Consider the following 25,387-nt stretch of genomic DNA (forward strand, 5'->3'; position numbering starts at 1 on the left):
CAAATTATCAGAAAAATAAAAGAAAGATCAAGTGCAAAAGTTCTGTGGCAAAGATGATGATAGTAAAGAATATATCTGACTTATGGTGGCTTTTACTTTGTTCTTGAATTTCTGAGTAATTTAAGGGTTAACATTTAAAGAATCTACATTATAGATAACATTTTATTGCAAGTAAATGTATTTCAAAATTTGTTATTGGTTTTGTATGAGATTATTCTCAGCCTACTTCATTTTCAAGCTATATTATTTTATTAATGTAGTTTGATGATCTTACAGCAGAGCTGGAAGCTGTATCTTCAAAACATGTCTGTTTGACTCAAAACAATCAAGGTATTCAACAGGAGTTGTTATGTATGAAAAATACAACAGGGATGTAAAAAACTAGAGGAGGCTAAAAAGATGTTGGAAGAAGTAATATTAAATCTTAAAAAACGTATGGAAAGTACACATTGGTGAAGACACATTGGTGAAGTACAAAAATATAAATTGGATCTAGAAGAAAGGGCAATGCAGGCAATGGAAAAATTAGTACAAATCCCTTTACAGGTTAGTTTGTAAAATCAGGTAAGTTTATTTATAATGTGCTTTCATTTATTTCACTGCAAATTATATTTTGGAGATATATATATATATGGATATATATATATAAATATATATATATCGTGTTTCCTCTGCCTCTCTGATAGTAATTTGCCTTGTAGAGTTCTAGCAAAGAGGTGGCATCTGTTTTTACTTTTATATGTTTAAATTTCCATCATTATAACAAAATCGATTTTTTACAGTAATGATTCTCAGTGTGGAGTCATTTAATTATTAAGACCCATTGACATGAGATTACATCCTCTGCCTATAAAAATCCTGGAAGAAAACCTAGGAAATATTCATCTGGACATTGCACTTGGCAATGAATTTATGGGTAAGTCCTCAAAAGCAATTGCCAGAAAAATGAAAATTGACAAGTATGATTTAATTAAACTAAAGAGCTTCTTCTGCACAGCATGAGAAACTCTCAAGGGATTGAACAGACAGCCTACAGAATGGAAGAAAATATTCACACACTATGCATACAGCAAAGGCCTATTATCCAGAAGCCATAAGAGACTTACGCACATCAATGAGCAAAAAATAAATAACCCCATTAAAAAATGGGCAAAGAACGTGAACAGACAGTTTTCAGAAGAACACATATGTGGCCAGCAAGCATATTAACACATGCATACCATCACTAATCATCAGAGAAATGCAAAGCAAAACATCAGTGAAATACCATCTCACACCAGTTAGAATGACTTCTGTTAAAAAGGAAAAATTATAAAAATATTTAAACATTTAATACTAAAATGTCATTTAGATTGAGATAAATTAATTTGTCATTATCATTAATTCTCAAAACATGGATATTTAAGAATAACCTTACTTCACATGTAATAACACAACAACTACCTTAAAAACTAAAAGCTGGGGCCTGGCACGGTGTCTCAAGTCTGTAATCCCAGCACTTTGGGAAGCTGAGGTGGGCCGATCATGAGGCCAGGAGTTTGAGACAAGCCTGGCCAACATGGTGAAACCCCGTCTCTACTAAAAATACAAAAATTAGCTGGGCATGGTGGTGGGCTCCTGTAATCCCAGCTACTCAGGAGGCTGAGGCAGGAGAATCATTGGAACCTGGGAGGCGGAGGTGGTTGCAGTGAGCTGAGATCACACCATTGCACTGCAGCCTGGGCAACAGGGCAAGACTCCATCTCAAAAAAAAAAAAATAAATAAAATTAAATGAATAAAAACAAAAGCTGGAAGTTCTATGAAAACATTAATGCACATACCATTTTAAAAAAATGTTCATAGTTTCTCTAGAGATTTCAATACCTATTCTAGCTTATTACAGTAACCTATAATTTGTACTATACCAACTATGGTATAAAAACCTTAAAATGTATATTTCTGTTTCCTCTCTCCTTTATACTATTTATGTCATGCATTATAGTCTCAAATATTATGAATTCCATAATATAAAGTTACTCTTTTTTAAAAAAATTAGACAATCAATTATCTTTAGAGCAATGTAAAATAATTGGGTTATATATCCTTATATGTTCTCTGGCATTATTTATTTATTTGTTGTAGTTTCAACTTTCACCTGCTTCCGTATTCCTTTTGCCTCAAGAAATGATTTTGACATTTATTTTAGTGCATACCTGTTAGCAAGGGACTCTTCCAGTGTTAATCTGCAAATGTCATTTAATTGTTATTTTTGCTGTATTACAGTTAATGGATATAAGATTGGGGGTTGACTTTTCTTCAGTTATTTAAGAATTTTGTATCATTTGTTTCTGACTTGTAGAGTTACTGACAAGCAGTTCATTATAATGTTTGTTTCTGTTTATCTCTCTACACAGTGTTCCTATTTTTTCTGTGACTGAATTCAAGATTTATGCTAATCATTGGTTTTCAGCAGTTTGACTAGTGTGATTATTCTAGCGTTCTTTAAATTTTGTATTAATCTTTCTTGGATATTTTGAGGTTATTTGGTCGCCTTAGTCATCTTTTTCAAATTTGTCTTCTCTCACATTCTGTTTTTACTCTCCTTCTGTAATTCCAATTAATTGTATTTTAGTTAATTTCATATTACCAGAGAATTCTTGGATTGACTGGAGTATTTTATTTGCTTGGTTTATTGGTTTATTTGGTTTTTCTCTTTCCTCCCTTTGTGCTACCATTCAAATGATTTGTATTGACCTAGTATAAAATTTACTGCTTCTTTCTTTAACTCTGATGACCAGTCTGCTAATCAGCTTGCTGATGTAATTCTTCATCTCTGTTCTCATGCTTTCACTTATTTCTAGATTTTGCCTTATACTGTTCCCATCTTTGCTGAAATTCCTCATTTTTCCATACATGTTGTCTTTTTTAACTAGATCCTTTAACATTTTGATCATTATTATTTTAAATTACTTGCATTTAGTTCCAACATCTGAATTATCTCTGAATTTGATTCTGTTGACTTTTTATCCTTTGAAAATATTATAACTCGTAACTCAAATTTCTAACTTGCTTTTATGTGTCTCCCAATTTCTAAAAAATGCAAATCATCTGATGTAGAAAAACAGTAGATCATGAGATAATTATTTATGTCGAGATTGTTTTATATTTCTGTTTCATTTTTATGTCATGCTATTAGCGTGGGCAGGAACAAAGGTTGCTTTTTGCTGCGGTGTCTGAAACATTCAGTGACCAATGTAACTCAGATTTCTCCAGCAGTAGGCTGCTATATGATGTGCCTTGTGTGGGGCCTTAGACTCTGGAGAGCATATGCCAATGATCCTGTTCCACAGTTAGCTTTCGGTAGTCCTTACAACCTATGTTATAGAGAGGGTCTCTCTCCACTTTCTTGTTCCTCTCTAACTGTAGAACATCATTTTGCGTGTGTGTGTGTGTGTGTGTGTGTGTGTGTGTGACTAGGCAAAAAATTCAGGTTGGGGACAGAGGGATGATTCATGTTATTTTTGAGCCAGTTTCATCATTGGACACTCAGAGGAGGGGTATTTTTAGCACTTCTTGACTCTTATTCTAGTGGGAGTCAAACTGTCACTTACCTGTGTTGTTTTTTGCAGAAGAAATAATACCTTACCCTCCTCCCACCTCAGCAGTAGAAAACCTCTGATTTATATCATTGCAAGTTTTCAACCCCACAATAAGAACAAACTCTTTTATTTCTCCTTCCATAGGAACAATGTACCTTTGTCTGTGGTCACTGGATGGAGACTTTCCAAACCTTAACCACAGTAGCACTACTCTGCATTAGTGCAAAATCCTGGGCCCCAAAACAATCCTTGTTCCTCTCCTGATGGAGGAGTATTTTTCTTGCATCCCTCTCCCAGAAGCAGTGATCCTTTGCCTGGTGTCAGGTGGGGTAGGGTAGGGTATGAGAGGTTTCTTAACCTTCTCTGAAAGCTGATGTGTTTTGCTTCTTCTTATCTCCCAGAAACAGTAGACTTTTGCATGGTTTCATGGACCCAGATGCTTTTTTGCCACAGCAAATTAAGGGTTTTGATTCTTAGGAGAGAAGCAAATGTTCATGTAGTCAATTTTTTTCTTATTTATTTTTTGCTTTGTTTTCTTATTTCAGTAATGGTGAATTCAATATGGTCATTATTTTCCACTTACACTGCTTGCAACTCTAATATTTTGTTTTTGTTAGTCCCCCTTTGACAGTTCAGCACTAAATCAAATGCAGATAATCATCAGTTGTGTGAATAAAGTGTTTCTAATTGAGAACAAAATTGTTGATATAGACACAAATTTGGATATTATTCTACTTAGCACAATATGTCGCTGGTTCAAAATGTAAAAACCTCTTTAGGCTGAACAAAGAATGGTTCTTGGAACTATTGTCCCTTTTTGACAAATAAAATAAAACCCAATGCTTTTTATCTCATGGATAGATTATTAAAATAACTACATACCTGATCTTCATTTTATGTTGTCTCTCTTCAAGATATTCCTTCCAAACTACTTTGACTGATTAGTCTCTTGAATTATGTTAGACTCTGTATTTTCTCCACAAGCTCATCAGGGTAAATCCTGCCTTTACATTTTTTATAAAAATTCTCTTTTTTTTTCAAATCTTAGTTGAGCTGAAAGATTTCCACCAAATGTCTCCTATGCCACAAAGCCTTATTTTACTTATCTCCCCTGTCCTCCTTGCTCAAGCTCATTTAGGAATATTTTAATTAAAACATTCATGCAATACTGTTTTTTAAAAAATCTGAACATATAGTATTTTCAATCTGAATACAAAATAGTGCTTTAATTTGAAAACAAGTTTTAGAAACAAATGTTTCTAGAAGGAGAATCAACAGTGTCATAAATATCATAATCCAATTTTCCTGTTTGTACTAAAACATTAGCAAATTTTTATTGAGAAATTGCCATCTGCCTGAAAGTATAATGCTTTTGATGCACATTATATCATAAAAACTAGGTATTATTATTAGTAGTATCTTAAGAGTATAAATACCGAGTCTTAGATAAGTTAAGCAATGTGCCCAAATAGCATAGGGAAAGCTGGAATTCTGAAATTCTGACTATGCTCTATGTAGGTTAGGAGAATCAAGGCTTGTCAAATGTAACTGTTAAGTCATTGTGGGGATACGGAGGCCTCTGATTGCTAGGGTCAATACACTTAAGCAGATCATGTCACTACTTAGTTAAATCTATTTCATTAAAGCAAAATTCCATAAAGATTATTGGCAGCAAAACTATTAATTTTCCTTCCTTCCTTTCTTTTTCTTTCTTTCTTTCTTTCTTTCTTTCTTTCTTTCTTTCTTTCTTTCTTTCTTTCTCTTTCTCTTTCTTTCTTTCTTTCCTTCCTTTCTTTCTTTCTTTCTCTTTCTTTCTTTCTTATCTGTCTTTCTTTCTTTCTTTCTTTGAGACAGGGTCTCATTCTGTTGCCCAAGCTGGAGTGCAGTGGCACAATCATGGCTCACTGCAGCCCCAGCTTCCCCAGCCTCCGGTGATCCTCCCACCTCATCCTCCTGAGTAGCTGGGACTACAGGCAGGCAAGCCACTACGCCTGGCTAAATTTTTTTTTTTTTTTTTTGGAAAGATTGGGTTTCACCATGTTGCCGAGCCTGGTCTGCAACTACTGAGCTCAAGCAATCCACCTGCCTTTGCCTCCCAAAGTATTGGGATTCTAGGTGTAAGCCACATGCCTGGCCAAAAATATTATTTAACAAGTTCAATTTAACTGTTAGATTTTGGACAATGAGGGATAGAATTTTCTACATCATAAATCATCTTGTGTTCTTTATTTAAAGTAATATGTAAGGATTTCAATTCAATTCAAATATATTTATTAGGAAATTAAATGTGTTTTTCAGGATTCCAAACTTTTGTTGAAGACATAAATGTTAAATGATGTCACTAATTTTAATTAGATTAACAGAAAGGTATTCTGGTGTTTAATAACAGTGACAGAATGGGCTATTAATTTTATTTTCTTTCCCTTTCTCCCTTTCCCCTTTTTAAAATATTTTACTTTTTAGGCTCTTTGGAATCCTGTAGATAGAGTTTTGGAGAATTAGACAAAACACTCACAGAAACTGCCAACCCTTGGATGAAATATGTTGTTACTGTGCTTTGGGATTAAAATAAGTAACTACAGTTTATAGAACTTCTATACTGATACACAGACACTAAAAAGGGAAAGGGTTTGGATGAGAAGCTCTGCTATGCAACCAGGAATCTCAGCCACTCATTTCTGTCTGAGCTGCAGGAGTTCCCTGTAAAGACAGGTTATGGAGTCTGTAGCTTCAGGAAAGATACTTAAAACCCCTCAGAGTTTCTCCATTTTTCCCAGAGTTTCCCCAAAAAAGTTATGACATTTTATAAGAATGCTTCGCTTGTGAAAAACTAATATCAAAGTTTTCTTGTAATTTATATTTAAGGATAAATCTTTATTCCATGTTTAATTTATTTAGCTTACCCTGTAGCTAATATTTCATGCTGAACACATTTTAAATGCTGTAAATGTAGGTAATATAATTTATGGATCATTAATGCCTCTTTAGTAGTTTAGAGAAAATGTCAAAAGAAATGGCCGCAGAATAAGCTGCGTGATTTGTAAAATTCTATGTCATTGACTCAAGTTTGTATGTCATCTCAAAATATATAGACATCTCAGAAAATATATTTGAAATAGCAAATTCCTGTTAGAAAAGAATAGTACTTAACTAGATAAGAATAACAAGTCACCATTATTTGAATTGTCTCCTATTAATTTTTGTTGTGTTGTGTTACTCATGTTTTACTTATGGGGGATATACATAACTCCTGCTGTTTTCAGAATTATTGTATGCCATCAGTATGAGAATGCAATTTAAGTTTCCTTGATGCTTTCTCACACCTCTATTACTAGAAATAAGAATACAGTAATATTGGCAAAGAAAATTGACCAGTTCAATAAAATGTTTTAGTAAATCTGATTGAAAATAAGCATTGCTTATGGTTTTCTTACATCAATGTTGTTATGTCTTAGACTACCTTATCTGAAATTAAGGCTTTGAAATTCTAATTATGTGCAAATGTGTAAAATATCATCACCTAACGCTACATAATATATTCTATTTCTATACTGTGGTGGCAGGTTTATAATTCTGGAAAGATATACACAACATAAAATTTACCTTTTTAATCACTTTAAGTGCACAGTTTTGTGGCATTAAGTATATTTGCACTATTGTGCAACAGTCACCACCATAGACCTCCAAAACTTGTCTTCTTCTCCAACTAAAATGCTTTACTCATTGAACACCAACTTCCCATTCCTCTCCCTCTCCTTCCCCCCAGCAATCACCATTCTACTTTCTGTCTCTACAACTTTCACTAAGTAACTCATAGAAGTGGCATGATAGAATGTTTGAATTTTTCTGACTGGCTTATTTCACTTAGCATGGCTTCAAGTTTCATCTATTTTGTAGCATGTGTGAGAATATATTTTAAGGCTGAATATTATTATGTTGCCGTATATACCACATTTTGTTTAACCACTCATCCATCAATATTCACATGGGCTGCTCCCTCCCTTTGATTATTGTGAATAATATTGCTAATGGACATGCTGCACAAACATCTGTTTGGTCCCTCCGCTCATTTATTTTGGATATGGAATTGTATTTTAATACAAAGGAGAAATTACACAGCTTTTTAAAAGTGTCCAGATAAAAAGGAGCACAACATCAGTAAAATATTAGAAAGTAGATTAGGGGGAAAAACAGGGAAGGAATTGAACCAAAAGTCAATAAGCTGCATAAGAGAGTTTCAAGAGGAGGAAAAAATTGACAATATTAACATAGAATTAAAGAGCGATAGGTCGATATTTAGAAAATTGTCGCATGTACTCATGTCGCCTGTGAACTGATATTTACATGATTTTATTATTCCAGGTTTCCAAAAGTAAGTGCAATATGAGAGTTTCATGATGCTAAATAAACTGAAACATGCTATATATTTTGATATATTGTCCTTGAGAGGAGGCTGAGTGGTAATTAGTGCAATTTTAAATTATGATATGATAATGCAGTCAATCTGCCAAACTGACAAACAGTATATATACAATATGTATACATTTCTCGCAAAATTCAGTTTTATCATACAATTAAATTATGATTTAAAACTACCTGCCAATTAATGGAGGAAAAAATAAAACATTTGCATTAATATGACCATAATTTTGATACTATTGTAAATATCAAAATATGTACTTAGAGATAAACCAGCAAAAAAGAGAAACATTTGAAAACTACAAAACTACAAAATATTGCTAAAATGAGACCTAAATAAATAGAATTTATGAGTCATAAATCTCAATATTGTGAAGATGTCTACTCTTCCCACATTGATCTATAACAATTCCAATCAAATCACAGCTGGATTTCTTATTTTAGAAATTGAGAAACTAAAATTCTGAAATGTACATTGATGGGTAGAGGACCTAGAATGGCAAATTACTTTGAAAGGAAACAGTTACTTTGAAACCAGGTGCTGCTGGAGAATCAACAGCACCTGGATTCAGGACTTATAACGTTACAGTAATACTTAATGTAGTACAAATATAGATATACACATGTATATCAGCTATCAGCTAATTTTTGATAAAGTTCTTAGACCATTCATGGACATAACATTTTCAACAAATGCTTCTGAAACAATTAGATATCCCAGTATAGATTTGTGTGTATGTGTGAAGCTCAATACTTCACACCAGAGAGGTATGAGTGTGCATTACAAAAGAGAACTGGGAAGCTTTGAGAGTATTGGATATGCTCATTGTCCCCTTCATGGTGATTGTTTAATGGGCACATGTACATATCAAATTCATCTCATTTACACTTTAAATATTGGAAGTGTGTTTTATGTTCGTTAGACATGAATAAAGCTGCAAAATGTTATCAAAATATTCACTTACTATGCTTTTATTCATTTTCCTCTCTCTATAAACCTTCAGATAGAAAATGCAGTTGAAAGATATTTCATAAAGGAAGAAAAGTATGAATACAGGTGAGAGATATTACTGAGATTTTTTTTCAGTGCAATCCTGGTCTTTTCTGACTAGCAATATTTTTATGTGCAGAAGTAGTAGAAAAGATAAATATTTTGTACAGTAGAAAAACACATTATTTCTGTGCCATGGAAGAGAGAACTGACAAAGATGACAGCTTCTGGCTATGTTGGATACTAACCAGTACTGTAAGTACCCAGCGATCTGGCATTAACATTGGCTGTGAAGCTCCTTTAATGTTCCTTGCAAGGATTTGAACCTATTTACTGGAACCCTCATCGCTTATTGAGTTGAAAAACATTGTTGATATGTGTTTATCTTATATTTGCAGTAGAGTCATAATTTTACTTTTTAGAAAATTATACATTAAACAAAAAAAGACACATGAAATTGTATATTGTTTAATGTTTCAACTGTGATATCACTCCATATGCATATTTAAATTCCTATTTGATAAAGGATAGGAAATACAGAAAGAATTCTTGTGATAATAGAGAACACAGAATTGTTGAAAGGTGTTGAAGCTGAGCTGGAGAGAGTCACCAAGGCTGGCGCCAAAGCTGGCAAGGTCGGAGGGTTTCCTGCCTGGGCGACACAGCTTGAGCTCGCCCTGCGTCACGAGTGGTGGAAACTGCAGACCCAGATGGGCCCCAAGGCCTCTGCCTCAGCCTTCCGCCCGCTAGGAGCTGCGCTGAGGTCCCAGATAGGCGACCCTGGCGGGGCGCCCCTGAGCGAAGGCGGCCCATGTGCGGGACAGCAGCAGAAGACCAGGGTCCAGGGACCCACCTCCCACCGCGGGAACCTTGAGCCTCCCCTGGCACCCCTAGCTTGCTCCGCCTGGCCTGCTCCGCTGGCCTCCGGAGCCTGGCTTGTATCCTGGTCATGGGGACGCCCACCAGGTGCCCGGGAGTCCCCATCGGCCACAGCCTGCGGCTCCGCCGGCCCTCAAGCCCGGTGCGGGGACTCCAGCCCCGCCGCCTCTGCTCCCGCCAGGCCAGGACCTGTCCTCCTTCTGGGCGCCCGGCAGTAGGGGTGATACACATGGCCCGCTTCCCTGCACAGCCTTTCGCCGCACATCCCCTCTCGCCCCTCCGCCCCGGGCCAGGACCTTCCTGGCCACACAGAACCCACCTTCCTTCCCGCTGCAGAGCTGCTCCGCTTCCCCCACCCACAGGGAAAAACGGCCGATCTCCAACCGAACAGAAATGTGTGTGTGACTCCTCTGGTTGGATACTGCCAGTCCCCACATTTTCTTCCGGGAGTTTTCTTGGCAGATTGTGCCCAATGTTTGATGTTTCACCAGCGATGAGGCTGAAAAGTGACAGCAATAGAGAAACACATCAGGCTTTCCGCGACAAAGATGATCTTCCCTTCTTCAAAACTCAGCAATCTCCACGGCACACAAAGGACTTAGGACAAGATGACCGAGCTGGAGTGCTCACCCCAAAATGCAGGCCCGGAGTGGGTCACCTCCTTAGGGCAGGCCCAGGCTTGTCCTGGCTGCCCGGGCGCCTTTCTCCTCACTCCCACCCAATGCAGGGGACCCCACAAACTCGGCTGTTGGGGCTCCCTGCGCCTCCCTCCACAGAAGCCACCTCCTGCCCTCCAAGCTGGGGGTCTCCTGGGGCGTCCTGGGTTGAGAGGGAAAGACGCCAGCTCCGCAAGCCGGGAAGGGAACACCGCCACATTGTTACACGGACACACCACCACACTCTCACATGTACAGACACACGGAGACATTACCACACGGACACACCTTCACATGGACACACTGGCACATTCACATGGACGGACACACAGACATACGGAGAAATCACCACACGGACACACCACCACACTATCACAGGGACACACAGACACACGGAGACATCACCACATGGACACACCACCACACTATCACAGGGACACACACAAAAGACATCACTACACTCACATGGACACACCATCACACGAACACACAAACCCACTGCCACATGGACACTGCCACACACAGACACACCGCCACACTGTCACATGGACACACCTCCACACTGTCAGACACCACCACACAGACACTGCCATGTGGACACAAGGACACACAGACACTGTCACATGGATACACAAACTGTCACACGGAGACATCACCATGCAGATACATGAACACACCACCACATGGACATAGCACCACACAGACACTCTGCCACACGGACACCACCACACAGACACACCACCACGCTGCCACACAGAGACACCACCACATCGTTGCCACACTTTCATGTGTCAGCTGGCGGTGTGGGCCCCACAACTCTTGGCTCTAATAGAGAAATTAGTTACGCATATAGTGAAGGCAAATTTTTTTTTTTTTCTGAGGCGTAGTCTCGCTCTGTCCCCCAGGCTTGACTGCAGTGGTGCAATCTCGGCTCACTGTAAGCTCCGCCTGCCGGGTTCACGCCACTTTCCCGCCTCAGCCTCCCGAGTAGCTGGGACTACAGGAGCCCGCCACCAAGCCCGGCCACCTTTTGGGTGTTTTTAGTACAGACGGGGTTTCACCTTGCTAGCCAGGATGGTCTCGATCTCCTGACCTCGTGATCTGCCCGCCTTGGCCTCCCAAAGTGCGGGGACTACAGGCGTGAGCCACCGCGCCTGGCCAAGAATTTCTTTCCATCTACTGTGTCATTGCTTTGGCAGTGGAAGTGCGCGTGGCCTCTACAGTGGGTCCCAAGGTCAGGAAGGCCTGTAAGGTGGAGGGCAAGGTCTCTCTTTCCAGGCTGGAATGGAGGAAGATGCGGTGACCAAGGGGCTGCATGTCCTTCTCGCAGCAGGACCTTTATCCTCCTGAGCCGCGAAATGTCCCTCAGGGGTGTCTAAAGCGCTGGGTTGGGCCCTTATAGGCCTTAGGAGCTTTGGCCCATTAGTGGTCAGTAAAACGCAGAGGTGAACACCATAGAACCACAGGTCCAGGAGAATTTTGTAAAAGCCCTGAGGATGCCCTTTTTTGTTCTCCCACTGCAAAATTGTTTTAAAAAGGGAAAAATCCAGCAATGTCCGGGGAAAGTCAATACTGAGTGTCAGCGCGGGATGCTGCCGCTGATACGATCCCGGCGTCCTGGCCGAAAGTGGCCTCCTCGGGGACCGCATCTCCGCGCACCATGGCAGCAAACGCCAGCGGTTTGTGGGCGAATGGTGTCCCTGTGGCCATCCCCGCTCCTGAGTGCGGAAGGACAGACAGGAGCGGGGACTTCTGGGTGTTCCTGGTGTCAGCCAGCTTGACGTCGTTGTTCCTCCTGGACGTCCGGGATTTGGAGAAGCACCTGGTTCCTGTTGGAGGCCGTGGGCCTCTTGGTCCACACTTACCAGGCAGCGGCGCCAGCCTAGTTCTCAGCCCCGCCCCCGATGGGCACTGCTTTCCATCAGGCCAAAGACTTTCCTCCAAACTGCCCTTCTTGGGGCGGGGAAGCAGCATCCTGGGCCTCCCCTGGGGCCTGTGGCGCTGGCAGCAGCTCCACGTTGAGGTCGTCTGCAGCCTGCACCGCGGAGCGCTGGAGGTCCCTGAACCCGGCGTGGGGAGGCCAATCCGCAGGTGCCTGGTGCCCGGTGCCGGCCGCAGTCTCAAAAGCGCCTGGAGGTGACATCCAGGAGCACCACCGCGCCGCCCGCAGGGAGACCCACGGCGAGGCGCGCCCCCTAAAGCGGCCAAGGAAGAAGCAGAAGGACAGGAAGGCACCCAGAGCTTGGGGTGATCTCACGCCATGCGCCCCAAGTTCCTGGTCTCCGGGAGGTTTTTTTTTTAAATTTCTTCCATATTATTATTTTTATTATTAACTTTTCAAGATGGATTAAAGACTTAAATGTTAGACCTAAAACCATAAAAACCCTAGAAGAAAACCTAAGCAATACCATTCAGGACATAGGCATGGGCAAGGACTTCATGTCTAAATCACCAAAAACAATGGCAACAAAAGCCAAAATTGACAAATGGGATCTAACTAAACTAAAGAGCTTCTGCACAGCAAAAGAAACTGCCATCAGAGTGAACAGGCAACTTACAGAACGGCAGAAAAATTTTGCAATCTACCCATCTGACAAAGGGCTAATATCCAGAATCTACAAAGAACTTAAACAAATATACAAGAAAAAATCAAACAATCCCATCAAAAAGTGGGCGAAGGATATGAACAGACACTTCTCAAAAGAAGACATTTATGCAGCCAACAGACACATGAAAAAATATTAATCATCACTGGCCATCAGAGAAATGCAAATCAAAACCACAACCCGGGAGGTCTTGCCAAAGACGATGTGGGCTTTCTGGGCAATGTCCAGCCTGAGCTGGAGCTTCTGGGACGCGGTCAAGTGGTCCTTTGGAGATTCCACGGCTTCGGATCCCTACTGCAGGATGCTCCACTGTGTCTGCCAGCCTCTGGCGTTTTGCTGAGGGGTAACGTCGGAATGTATAGAAATAAGAACACTGGGATGGCCCACTCGTGCCCCAGGCATTCCTGCACACAGTGGTGGCAAAGGCAGGCACTCAGACAAAGTGCCCAGTCGGCTTGGTGAGAGTATTTTACAAGTTAGTGACAGACTTGGTCCCGTGCTTGTGTCCTCTCATGTTTTCAGTTAACCTGTGGACGCCCAGGGGCTCCTCCATCTCCACCGTGTTCTCCTCGGGCTGAAGCCCAAAGTCCCCCATTTTCTCCTCAAACGGCTCACAGAGCCACATCTGCAGGCAGGAGGACAGCGGTGGGCTCAGTGGCTGACCTGGGAAGCCACATCTGAAAGAACTGCTGGGTGACTATGGCCGTAAGTCAATCAAAGCAGACTTTCCCTGGCTTGCTGCGCTACATTGATTTTGTTTTCATATTTTAAAAGACGCAGAAGGGAGGTCCTAGGAAATTTGCCCAATGCAGATGCTGACAAGAGTGGTGACATGAAAAAGATTACCCAGAAGGAAAACAAGAGCTATTTTCTAAACATCTGAAATCTGTGTAGGCTTTTGGAAAAGTGAAACTAGATGCAAAGCACCATGATATAATTCTGGCAATTTCCACTGACACAGAACTCAGTCAATCTGAATTAATCTAAGGGTTATAAGGAAAATGGCACTCCAAGAAGTACCTATTAACATCACTCAGCTGCTGTGAAATAGGCTTACAGACAACACGGAGTGTCAATTATCCAATGTTTAAAGTCAGTGATACAGATTGGACTACAATCTCTATGGCTCATAAAGTCTTCTTTAAAGGATTGATAGATGATTTATCTCATATGTAGACAATGATTCTCAGCAGTTAGCTAGCACAACTTGCTAATATCAATTGCTTGAGAAAAATCAGATAATTGCTTGAGAAAATTAGGACATTGCTTGAGGATGTTAGGTAATTAAATAAATTACTTTTTTAAAGAATAGTTTAATGTTTTGGCAAGTAGACTTTAAAATAGATTGGTAATATTTTAAAGGCTACTTTTAAAGAAGTAGCAATATAACATGTTTAATTATGAAAAATAATGTTGGAAACAATTCAATTTTCTATCACAGATAATTTCACAAATATGGAAATACCATCTCAATAATTAGAAGAAGTAGCAGCAATTTCTGTCATTTTTATGCAAGTTACTCCTAGTCCATTTATCTGGTCTTAAATAGTGTTTTTAAAATTTGTTTTCAAACAAGGCAAATCATAAATAATAGAATATATTTTACAATAATTGAAGGTAACAAAAAATAAGAGCCATTTAAAAAATTGTATTAGATTGTTTAAAAACGTTGTGGGTACATAGTATGTGTATGTATCTGTGGGGTCCCTGAGATGTTTTGATACAGGCATGCAATGTGAAATAAGCACATCTTGGGGAATGGGGTATCCCTCCCCTCAAGCATTTATCCTTCAAGTTATAAAAAAATTCAATTACAGTCTTAGTTATTTCAAAATGTACAATGAAATTATTATTGGATATAGTCACCCTATTGTGCTATAAAATAGTAGGTCTTATTAACTCTCTATACCCATTAACCATCCCCACCTTCCAACAAAATCCCCCCCCCAACTACCTTTCCCAGCCTCTGATAACCATCCTTATACTCTCTATGTCCATGAGTTTGTTTTGATTTTAGATCCCACAAATAAGTAAGAACATGTAACATTTGTCTTTCTGTGCCTGGCTTATTTCACTTAATATAATGATCCATAATGTTCCATCAGTGTTACTGACAATGACTGGATCTTGTTCTTTGTTACAGCTGAATAGTCCTCCATTGTGTGTATGTACCACATTTTCTTTATCCGTTCATCTGTTGATGGACACTAAGGTTTCTTCCAAATCTTAGTTTTGTAAACAGTGCTGCAAAAAATATGGGAGTGCAGATATGTATTTGACATACTGATTTCCTTTATTTTTGGTATAGACCCAGCAGTAGGATTGCTAGATCATATGGTAGCTCAACTTTTAGTTTATTGAGAAACATCCAAACTGTTCACCTTGGTGGTTTTATTAATTTACATTCCCAGGAGCAATGTACAAGTGTTCCCTTTTCTCTGCATCCCTGCTAGCATTTGTTACTGCCTGTCTTTTGCATACAAGTCTTATAAACTGTGGTGAGATGATATCTCATTGTAGTTTTGATTTGCATTTCTCTGATGATCAGTGATATTGAGCACCTTTTCTTATACCTGTTTGCCATTTGTAGGTCTTCTTTTGAGAAATATCTATTCAAATCTTTTGCCCCCTTTTTTTTTAACCAGGTTATTAGATTGTTTCTTAAAGAGTTGTTTGAGCTTTTTATATATTCTGATTATTAATCCTTTGTTGGATGAGTAGTTTGCAAATATTTTCTCTCATTCTGTGGATTGTCTCTTAACTTTGTTGATTGTATCATTTTCTGTGCAGAAGCTTTTTAACTTAATGTGATCCATTTGTCCATTTTTGCTTTGGTTGCCTGTGCTTGTGGGGTATTGCTCAAGATATTTTTGCCCAGACCAATATCCTGGAGATTTTCCCCAAAGTTTTTTTGTACTAGTTTTATAGTTTGAGGTCTTAGCTTTACATCTTTAATCAACTTTGATTTTACTTTTGTATTCAGTGATAGATACTAGTCTGTTTTCATTCTTCTGCATATGGATATCCAGTTTTTTCAACACCATTTCCCACCAGTGTATGTTCTTGGCACCTTTGTCAAAAATGAGTTCACTGTAGGTATGTAGATTTGTTACTGGGTTCTCTATTGTGTTTCATTGATCTATGGGTCTCTTTTTATGCCAGTACCCTACTCTTTTTGGTTACTGTAATTCTGTAGTATAATATGAAGTTAGATAATATAATTCCTCCAGTTTTATTTATTTATTTTTGCTTAGGATAGTATTATTTCTTATACTGAAAGCATTCTATGTTATTATTAATCTAATTTTGCAGTTTTACAATGCTATCCTCTTTTACAAAGCTGTGATCAACTCAAAGTCCAGATCAGGGTCAACTGTAGCTATTTGCAAAAGTAGCAATATTCTGGCTGGGGGTGGTGGCTCATGCCTGTAATCCCAGCACTTTGGGAGGCCAAGACAGGCAGGTCACCTGAGGTCAGAGGTTCAAGACCAGCCTGGCCAACATGGTGAAACCCTGTCTCCAATAAAAATACAAAAATTAGCCGGGGATGATGGCAGATGCCTGTAATCCCAGCTACTCAGGAGGCTGAGGCAGGAAAATCACTTGAACCCGTGAGGTGGAGGTTACGGTGAGCCCAGAATGCACCATTGCACTTCAGCCTGGGTAACCAAGTGTGACTCCATCTCAAAAAAAAAAAAAAAAAAGCACAATACTGTGTAATTATTGAGAGCATAATTCACTATTATGTGGATCAGAGAGCAGAGGATTCTGAATGCATGAACATATCTTTAACATTTCAATACATTACTCATAATTACTAATGAACTAAAGAGAAACCAAGAAATTATAGTTATATTGACTTGGTGAAATGTAGACACAAAATAACGGTAAGATGAGAAATGTGTTAACGTAGTCTATAAGGGCATGCAAGAATAAAAATAGGGGAGAAAACAGGAGAGGTTTTCAAGAGCTTTCTGGTCATGTAAGTCAATTTGTATCGGTTAATTTTTAAAAGGTTTATTTACATGCAATAAACTGCACATACTTCAATTGTACATTTTGATAATTCTTGGCATTTGTAGCTCTACAAAACCAACAACATATGAAAATAGCAAACATATCCATTACCTTTACCACCAAAGTTTCCTTGTGCTTTTTCTACTCACTTTTTCCTGCCTATCCCCATTCCATCCACAGGCAACCACTGATCCACTTCTAGTCACTATCCGTGAGTTTTTATTTCCAAATACATAAAATCATAGGGTATGTATACTTTCTGATCACTCAGCATCACTGTTTTTGAGATTTATTCATGTTGCTACATCTATCAATTGTTCTGTTCTTACTAGGGAGTATTATTTCATTATATACAGATACCATAGTAAGTTTATAAGTCACAAATTCACCTGTCCATGGATATTTGGACTGTTTTCAGGTTTTGGCTGTTGCAAGTAAAGCTTCTATGAAGATTCATGTAAAATCCTTTGAATGGGCATATGCTCTTAGGTTTTCATCTCTACTGGAATAGATAGCTATATGGCTATCATGTCTGTAATATGCAAACACAAAGCCTGACAAAACTGATTTCTAAAGTGGAAATTCCACTGGAGAACCTTGACTCCAACCTGGCTTTTGAGATTATCTCCTATGTCTGGTGCAATGATTGGTCCTGGGGTAGCCACATGACCCAAGGGGGACCATGTTTAAACTTCTGAGTTTTCACCGAGGTTAACATGCATTTGTTGAAAGAGAAACCCCTTTTCCCCTACTCCCCCAGCTGCAAATGCCTTCAGGGATTATATCATGTTGGAACATTTGGTTACAGAGTTTCCTAAATTTTGGGGATAAAAATTGTTCAAGTAGGTAAAAATGGAGCATACACAAAGAAAAAAGGAGTCCAGAAATATCAAATAAAGAAAGGGCCTCCATAAAATCATTTGAACTTATGATTAATTCATTAGTCATTAAAATAAGTTTAGTGTACAAAGAATCATCCCTCCAACCACCCTTTATTCCTTCACCAGGTTTAAGTTACATTTTTAAACTTGCAAACAAAAGATTTGTCATTAACTTAGACATCAAAATCCCTTGTCTCCAAGAGCAGTCATTCAAGTCTGTCCCTCTCATTATTACTATAATATGTTCACTTTATTCTACATACACCTGCTCGTTGCCCATGTCTCCCTATTCTATTCTGTTAAAGTTATATCCAGACATTTATTTCATTTTATATCAAAGAGACTGTATACATGTTTTTAATCTTAGAAAAATTTCTGAGTAATCTTTTGTCTGATATTCGATTTTAAGCCACCCAAGAAGCATTATTTTTTCATTTAGCATTTTAACTTTTCTAACCCAGGACTTTTATAGTAGATATTATGTCTTTTTCTAAATGTTCTGCTTCAATTTACATTTTAAATCTAATTTTTAAAAAGTGTATGTTTTGAATATTAGCATCATGCATCTCAGGCCTAAATATCCCTTGATAACTAATATTGTCTTTTTTTCTCTACATTTTTCACATATTTCAATAGGGAGCTATATTGCCTGCCACAATAAAAGTTTTTGTGAATATAACATAACACATAGGCAAAATATTGTTTCCAAGTGATTGATGATGTGGTGCCTTCAATCTAGTCCCAACCCCTCAATGTAATCATCATCCCTAAATCTAATGAAGTAGGAAATAAATATTTCATTTTGTTTCTAAAATTCAGCAGAAAAATATACAGCCTGTCACATATAGCCTGTAACACCAACATATAAAAATTAAAGCAGTTCCTTCTCCACTCCCACTGCTTCACTTGACTAGCCTTAAATAATAATAATAATAATAAAAGCAAAATTGTTCCTTTACTTATCTTTGAAATCTAATGGATATACTATCAGAAAAGCTTTTATATATATGGAGGGCCTCTATAAAATATAAACTGTTAACTAGAAAAGTAGATTTATATGATAGCTAAATTTAAAACACAATTATATATAGTACCTTCCCAAATGCACCAGTACTTATTTCAGAATGCATGATGTAATTGACTAAACCATTTAGGGCTAGACCTCTGAAATAAAAGGCATTCACACTTTGTGATTCCTGGGGAAATATTCAAAATAGAAACTTGCAGAACCTTTACCTGATCATGATAAAAAAAAATGTTCCTACTTGTTAATATGCCACAGCTTTTACAAGGTCAGCAAAAAGAGATTATCCCATAGTAAAAGCTGATGGTCAAAATTATCTGCCTTACTTTGGTTACCATAATATCTATTAAGTGTAAATTTCTTCTGAAAGAAAACAGATACATTTTTCTCAGAAATGTCTTTAGATGAAGATCTAGCACATCTGTGTTCCTCACTTTTTAGAATGTTGATTTTATTGGTAAATAAATATATATAGGGTACAATGTGGTACGATACATGTAGATATTGTGAAATGGACTAATTAGGCTAAATAACGTATCCTTCACCTCAGATATTTATTACATTATGGTGAAACATTTAAAATGTACTATTTTAGCACTTTTAAGATATGCACTACATTATGAGTAACTGCAGTCACTTTGCTGTGCACCATATCACCAGAATGTCTTTCTCCTAACTAAAACATTATCCCATTCAATATTTCCCCTTTTTCCACCCCTGCCCCCCACCCTGCTCAGCCTCTGATAAACCACCATTCTATTCTTAACTTCTATGAGTGCACAGTTTTGGATTTCACATACAAGTGATACTATGAGATATTTGTCTTTCTGTGTCTGGCTTATTTTACTTAGCATAATGTCCTCTAAATTCATCCATGTTTTTGCAAATGACAGAATTTCATTCATTTATAAAGATAAGTAGTATTTTTGTAGGCATCCTACATATACTTTTAACTTTCCACAGCTTTATTGAGATATAATTTATACATTGTGTAATTCACTCATTTAAAGTACAAACTTCAAATTCTTTTTGTATATTAACTGGATGGACAAATAAACATCATAATATAATTTTAGAACATTTTATTTTCCTTAAAAGAGACTTGTGCCCATTAGCAATCTTTCCCCATTTTCTCCAGCCTTTTTTAAACCCCTCCTAGTCTAGGCAACCACTCGTCTACTTTCTGACTATGAATTTGCCTGTTCTGGACATTTCACATAAATGGAATCATAATAACACATAGTCACTTTTTACTCACATCTTTCACCTAACATATTTTTAATGTTCATCCATTTTGGAGCATGCATTAACAGTTTTTTACTTTTTCTTGCTAAATAAGATTCTGTTTTATGGACACACCACATTTTATTTATCCACTCCTCAGCTGATGAACATTTCTGTTGTTTTCTACTTTGTGTTGCTATAAACATTTGTGTACTACTGTTTGTGTAGCATTTGTTTTATTTTCTTTTTGGTAAACACATAGGAGTGGAATTGCTGGGTCACGTGATAACTCTATGTTTAACCATTTGAAGAACTGCGAGACTGCTTTACATTTTAAAGTCTCACCAGTGGTGTAGAAGGGTTCCAATTTTTCCACATATTTTTATCTATTCTTCAGTTGATAAGCACTTAGGTTGTTTCTAATTCATGGGTATTATGAATAATGCTGCAATGAACATGAAATTGCAGATGTCTGTTTTTGACATACTGATTAAAATTCCTTTGGACACGTATCCAGAAGTGGGATTGATGGAGCATAGGGTAAATATATTTATAATTTCTTGAGGAAGCTTCATACTGTTTTCCAAGATGGCTGTACTAATTTCCATTCTTACCAACAGTGCACAGGGTTTCTTTTTCTCCACATCCGCATCAACACTTATCTTCCATCTTTTTTTATAATAGCCCTAGTAAAATGTGTGAGGTGATATCTCATTGTGGCTTTGATTTGCATTTCTCTGATAATTAGAAATGTTTATGATTTTTTCATGTACCTGTTGGCCTTTTGTATGCCTTATGAAATGTCTATTCTGGTTCTTTGCTTATTTTTTTTAATAAGCATAGTTTTATTCTTATTTTTGAGTAGGTTGAGTTACTTATATATTATTATATGAGCCCCTTATCTGATGTATGGTTTAAAAATGTTATCCCATTTGTGGGTTCTCTTCATTCTATTATCACTTATTTTCCTGTGGAAAAGCTTTTTAGTTTTATGCAATCTCATTCATGTGTTTTTGCTTTTGTTGCCTGTGCTTTTGGAATAATCTACAGAAAATCATAGCTCAGGCCAATGTCATACAGTCTTCTTGTATATTTCCTTGTAGTAGTTTTACATTTAAGTCTTTAATTTTGATTTCATGCTTGTATAAAGAGCAAAAGAAAAGTCAAATTTTATTCTTCTGTATGTGGATAGTCAGTTTTTTCTACACCATTTATTGAAAATAATTTTCTTTCTTCATTGTGTATTTTTTAGTTATTTTATCAAAAAGTCAATTGACCACAGACATACGGATTTATTTACGGGTTGTATATCCCTTTGCACTGTTCTACATGTCTGTTTTTATGCCACTGCTATGTTGTTTTAATTACTATAGCTTTGTAATATAGTTTGGAATCAGGTAGTCTGATGCCTCCAGCTTTATTCTTTTTGTTCAAGATTGCTTTGGTTAGTCAGGGTCTTTTGTGGTTTCATACAAATTTTAGCAGTAATTTTTCTATTTCTGGGAATTTGATAGTGGTTGCATTTAATCTGTAGATTGCTTTGGGTAGCATTGACACTTTTACAATACTAATTTTTGAATCAATCAATAAAGGATGTTTCTCCATTTATTTATGCCATTTTAATTTTTTTATCAATGTGCTATAGTTTTCAGTGTGCAAATCTTTCACATTCTTGATTAAATTTACTCCTAAGTCTTTTATATATTTTTATATCTGTTTTGATTCTATTATAAATTGAATTGCCTTATTTATTTTTCAGGTAATAGTTTGTCATTAATGTATAGAAACAATAATGCTATCTGTATGTTGATTTTGTAACTATTAACTTTATTGAATTTCTTTATCAGCTTTAACCGTTTATTTTGGTGGAGTCTTTAAGATTTTTTCTACCTTGAGTGCGCCAGGCGCGGGAAGCCTAGGACCTGGAACGAGAGCCGCCTACCTGCAGCCGCCGGCCACGGCACGGCAGCCACCATGGCGCTCCTGCTGCGCTTCGTGCTCCTGTGCGGAGTCGCGGATTTCATCAGAGGTTGGAGTATCACTACTCCTGAGCAGATGATTGAAAAAGCCAAAGGGGAAACTGCCTATCTGCCGTGCAAATTTACGCTTAGTCCTGAAGACCAGGGACCACTGGACATCGAGTGGCTGATATCACCAGCTGATAATCAGAAGGTGGATCAAGTGATTATTTTATATTCTGGAGACAAAATTTATGATGACTACTATCCAGACCTGAAAGGCCGAGTACATTTTAAGAGTAATGATCTCAAATCTGGTGATGCATCAATAAATGTAACGAATTTTCAGCTGTCAGATATTGGCACAGATCAGTGCAAAGTGAAAAGAGCTCCTGGTGTTGCAAATAGGAAGATTCAGCTGGTAGTTCTTGGTAAGCCTTCAGGTACAAGATGTTACGTTGATGGATCAGAAGAAATTGGAAGTGACTTTAAATTAAAATGTGAACCAAAAGAAGGTTCACTTCCATTACAGTATGAGTGGCAAAAATTGTCTGACTCACAGAAAATGCCCACTTTATGGTTAGCAGAAATGACTTCATCTGTTATATCTGTAAAAATGCTTCTTCTGAGTACTCTGGGACATACAGCTGTACATCAGAAACAGAGTGGGCTCTGATCAGTGCCTGTTGCGTGTAAACGTTGTCCCTCCTTCAAATAAAGCTGGACTAATTGCAGGAGCCATTATAGGAACTTTGCTTGCTCTAGTGCTCATTGGTCTTATCATCTTTTGCTGTCGTAAAAAGCGCAGAGAAGAAAAATATGAAAAGGAAGTTCATCACGATATCAAGGAAGATGTGCCGCCTCCAAAGAGCCGTACGTCCACTGCCAGAAGCTACATAGGCAGTAATCATTCATCCCTGGGATCCATATCTCCTTCCAACATGGAAGGATATTCCAAGACTCAGTATAAACGAGTACCAAGTGAAGACTTTGAACGCACTCCTCAGAGTCCGACTCTCCCACCTGCTAAGGTAGCTGCCCCTAATCTAAGTCGAATGGGCGCAATTCCTGTGATGATTCCCGCACAGAGCAAGGATGGGTCTATAGTATAGAGCCTCCATACGTCTCATCTGTGCTCTCCGTGTTCCTTTCCTTTTTTTGATATATGAAAACCTATTCTGGTCTAAATTTTGTTACTAGCCTCAAAATGTATCAAAAAATAAGTTAATCAGGAGCTGTAAGGAATATATTTTTAAAAATTTTTGTTTGGTTATATCGAAATAGTTACGGGCATTAAAGTTAGTAAAGACAAGTTTACCATCTGAAAAGGCTGGATTTTCTTTAAGAGGCTGATTATAAAGGTTTCTAAATGTTATCAGTACCTAAGTAAGATGTAGCACTTTGAGTATGAAATCACAGGTGAAGAAATCAGTGAACTTACTTGCATACCAAGTTGATACTTGAGCAACCATCTGAAAGTGGTACTTGATAATTTTTACCATTATTTTTAGGATGTGTATCTCATTTATTTATGGCCCACAAGTCTCCCCCAAATTAGTACAGAAACATCCCTGACAAAATTACTTATGTAGGTTTGTACTTGTTTTCACAGCTCCTTGGAAAACTGTGTTAGGAATATCTCTAAAAACATAGAAAACACTACAGTGGTTTAGAAATTACTAATTTTACTTCTAAGTCATTCATAAACCTTGCCTATGAAATGACTTCTTAAATATTTAGTTGATAGACTGCTACAGGTAATAGGGACTTAGCAAGCTCTTTTATATGCTAAAGTAGCATCTATCAGATTAAGTTAGAACATTTGCTGTCTGCCACATATTGAGATGACACTAGGTGCAATAGCAGGGATAGATTTTGTTGGTGAGTGGTCTCATGCCTTGAGATCTGTGGTGGTGTTTAAAATGGTGGCCAGCCAGACCAAGGATGTAGTATCTCATAGTCCCCAACTGAATGCTGGCTTTCCACTTTAGGTGATATTTTTCTTATTACAAAAATATTATAACTCATTTATTGTTTGACAATTATAGATTGAAATTTCCTAATTCTAAATTTTAAGTGGTTCTTCAGTTTCAGTGCTTTATGTTGTTTGTTGTTGGTTTGGCATGGCATTACATATTATATGTTCTAGAAACATGTAATGCTAAATTTACCCTCTTGAATATGATCCCTGGATGATATTTTTATCATAAATGCAGAATAATCAAATATATTTTAAGCAAGTAAGTGTCCTCCATCAATTCTGTATTCCAGACGTGGGAGGATGTACAGTTGCTGTTGTGTGATCAAGCATGTCTCTGTGTAGTTCCAGCAAATCAAGCTGAGCTTTGAAAAAGTTTGAGTCTTAGTTTTGTGAAAGTGGTTTATTCTCAAAAAAAAAAAAAAAAAAAAGAAAAAGAAAAAGAAAAAAAGATAAGAAGAAGGAGTAAAGGGACTACTCCTCCTTGCCAAATGTGCTAAATATCATTTTAGGAGAAGAAAGTGGATTTATTGTATTTCCCCTAAGATTGTGAGTGAGTGTGGATACAGTAGAATGAGCCAACAGTTTCTTTATAATAAATACGGTCTGCAATAAATTATTTCACTAGCTGTAAAACCTTTCCCTAGATTTTAGTAGGGAGTTGGTTTCTGTTAATATCTTTGGGTGCTGTGGTGGTAAATGCTACATTATAAACAGTGGTATGTATTTACAGTTAGAGTATCATGTGTGCACTTTTTAATGGTAAACTTAAGCTGAATGTGTAATGGATTTGTCTATAGTTTTATATATTTGGAAGCATTTTAAAATAGGTTTTAATCTTACATAAAATTACTTTTATACTTGTGTTAACATTTTCTTCTGTGCCTTTTGGGTAATTTAATTTCTGTTATGAATTTCTGGTGCCTATGAGCTAGCTATCACCTACCTGAAAGGTGCTTAGAGGTGAAGGTACTGTTTCTAAAAACACATCACTGTGACACCTTTCTATCCTCACATTTTCAAGCTTGCCTCTTTTCTGTTCTTTGTGGATATAACATAAGTGATTGTGTTATTCATAAAGATTTAGAAATTTCAATATTCCCAACACTCTATGTTTCTGATTTTATAACAGTAGCCATTTTTGAATGTCAGATGTTTGGCCTGTTTTATATGAA

At 37.6% G+C, this 25,387-nt stretch overlaps 1 protein-coding gene across 1 annotated transcript; it reads left to right on the top strand.

The window, feature by feature from the left end:
- The first annotated feature begins 695 nt into the window (after positions 1-695).
- Positions 696-23,546, top strand: LOC115933423 (coxsackievirus and adenovirus receptor-like). Its single transcript, XM_063697155.1, is given in 5 exon segments — positions 696-916; positions 9,003-9,055; positions 22,124-22,842; positions 22,845-22,886; positions 22,889-23,546. Coding segments are annotated over 3 exon segments (1,092 nt in total). The 5' UTR covers positions 696-916; positions 9,003-9,055; positions 22,124-22,250; the 3' UTR covers positions 23,347-23,546.
- Positions 23,547-25,387: the final 1,841 nt, after the last annotated feature.

Source organism: Gorilla gorilla, chromosome 14 (genome assembly GCF_029281585.2).
Source record: "Gorilla gorilla gorilla isolate KB3781 chromosome 14, NHGRI_mGorGor1-v2.1_pri, whole genome shotgun sequence".
Taxonomy (NCBI): Eukaryota; Metazoa; Chordata; class Mammalia; order Primates; family Hominidae; genus Gorilla; species Gorilla gorilla.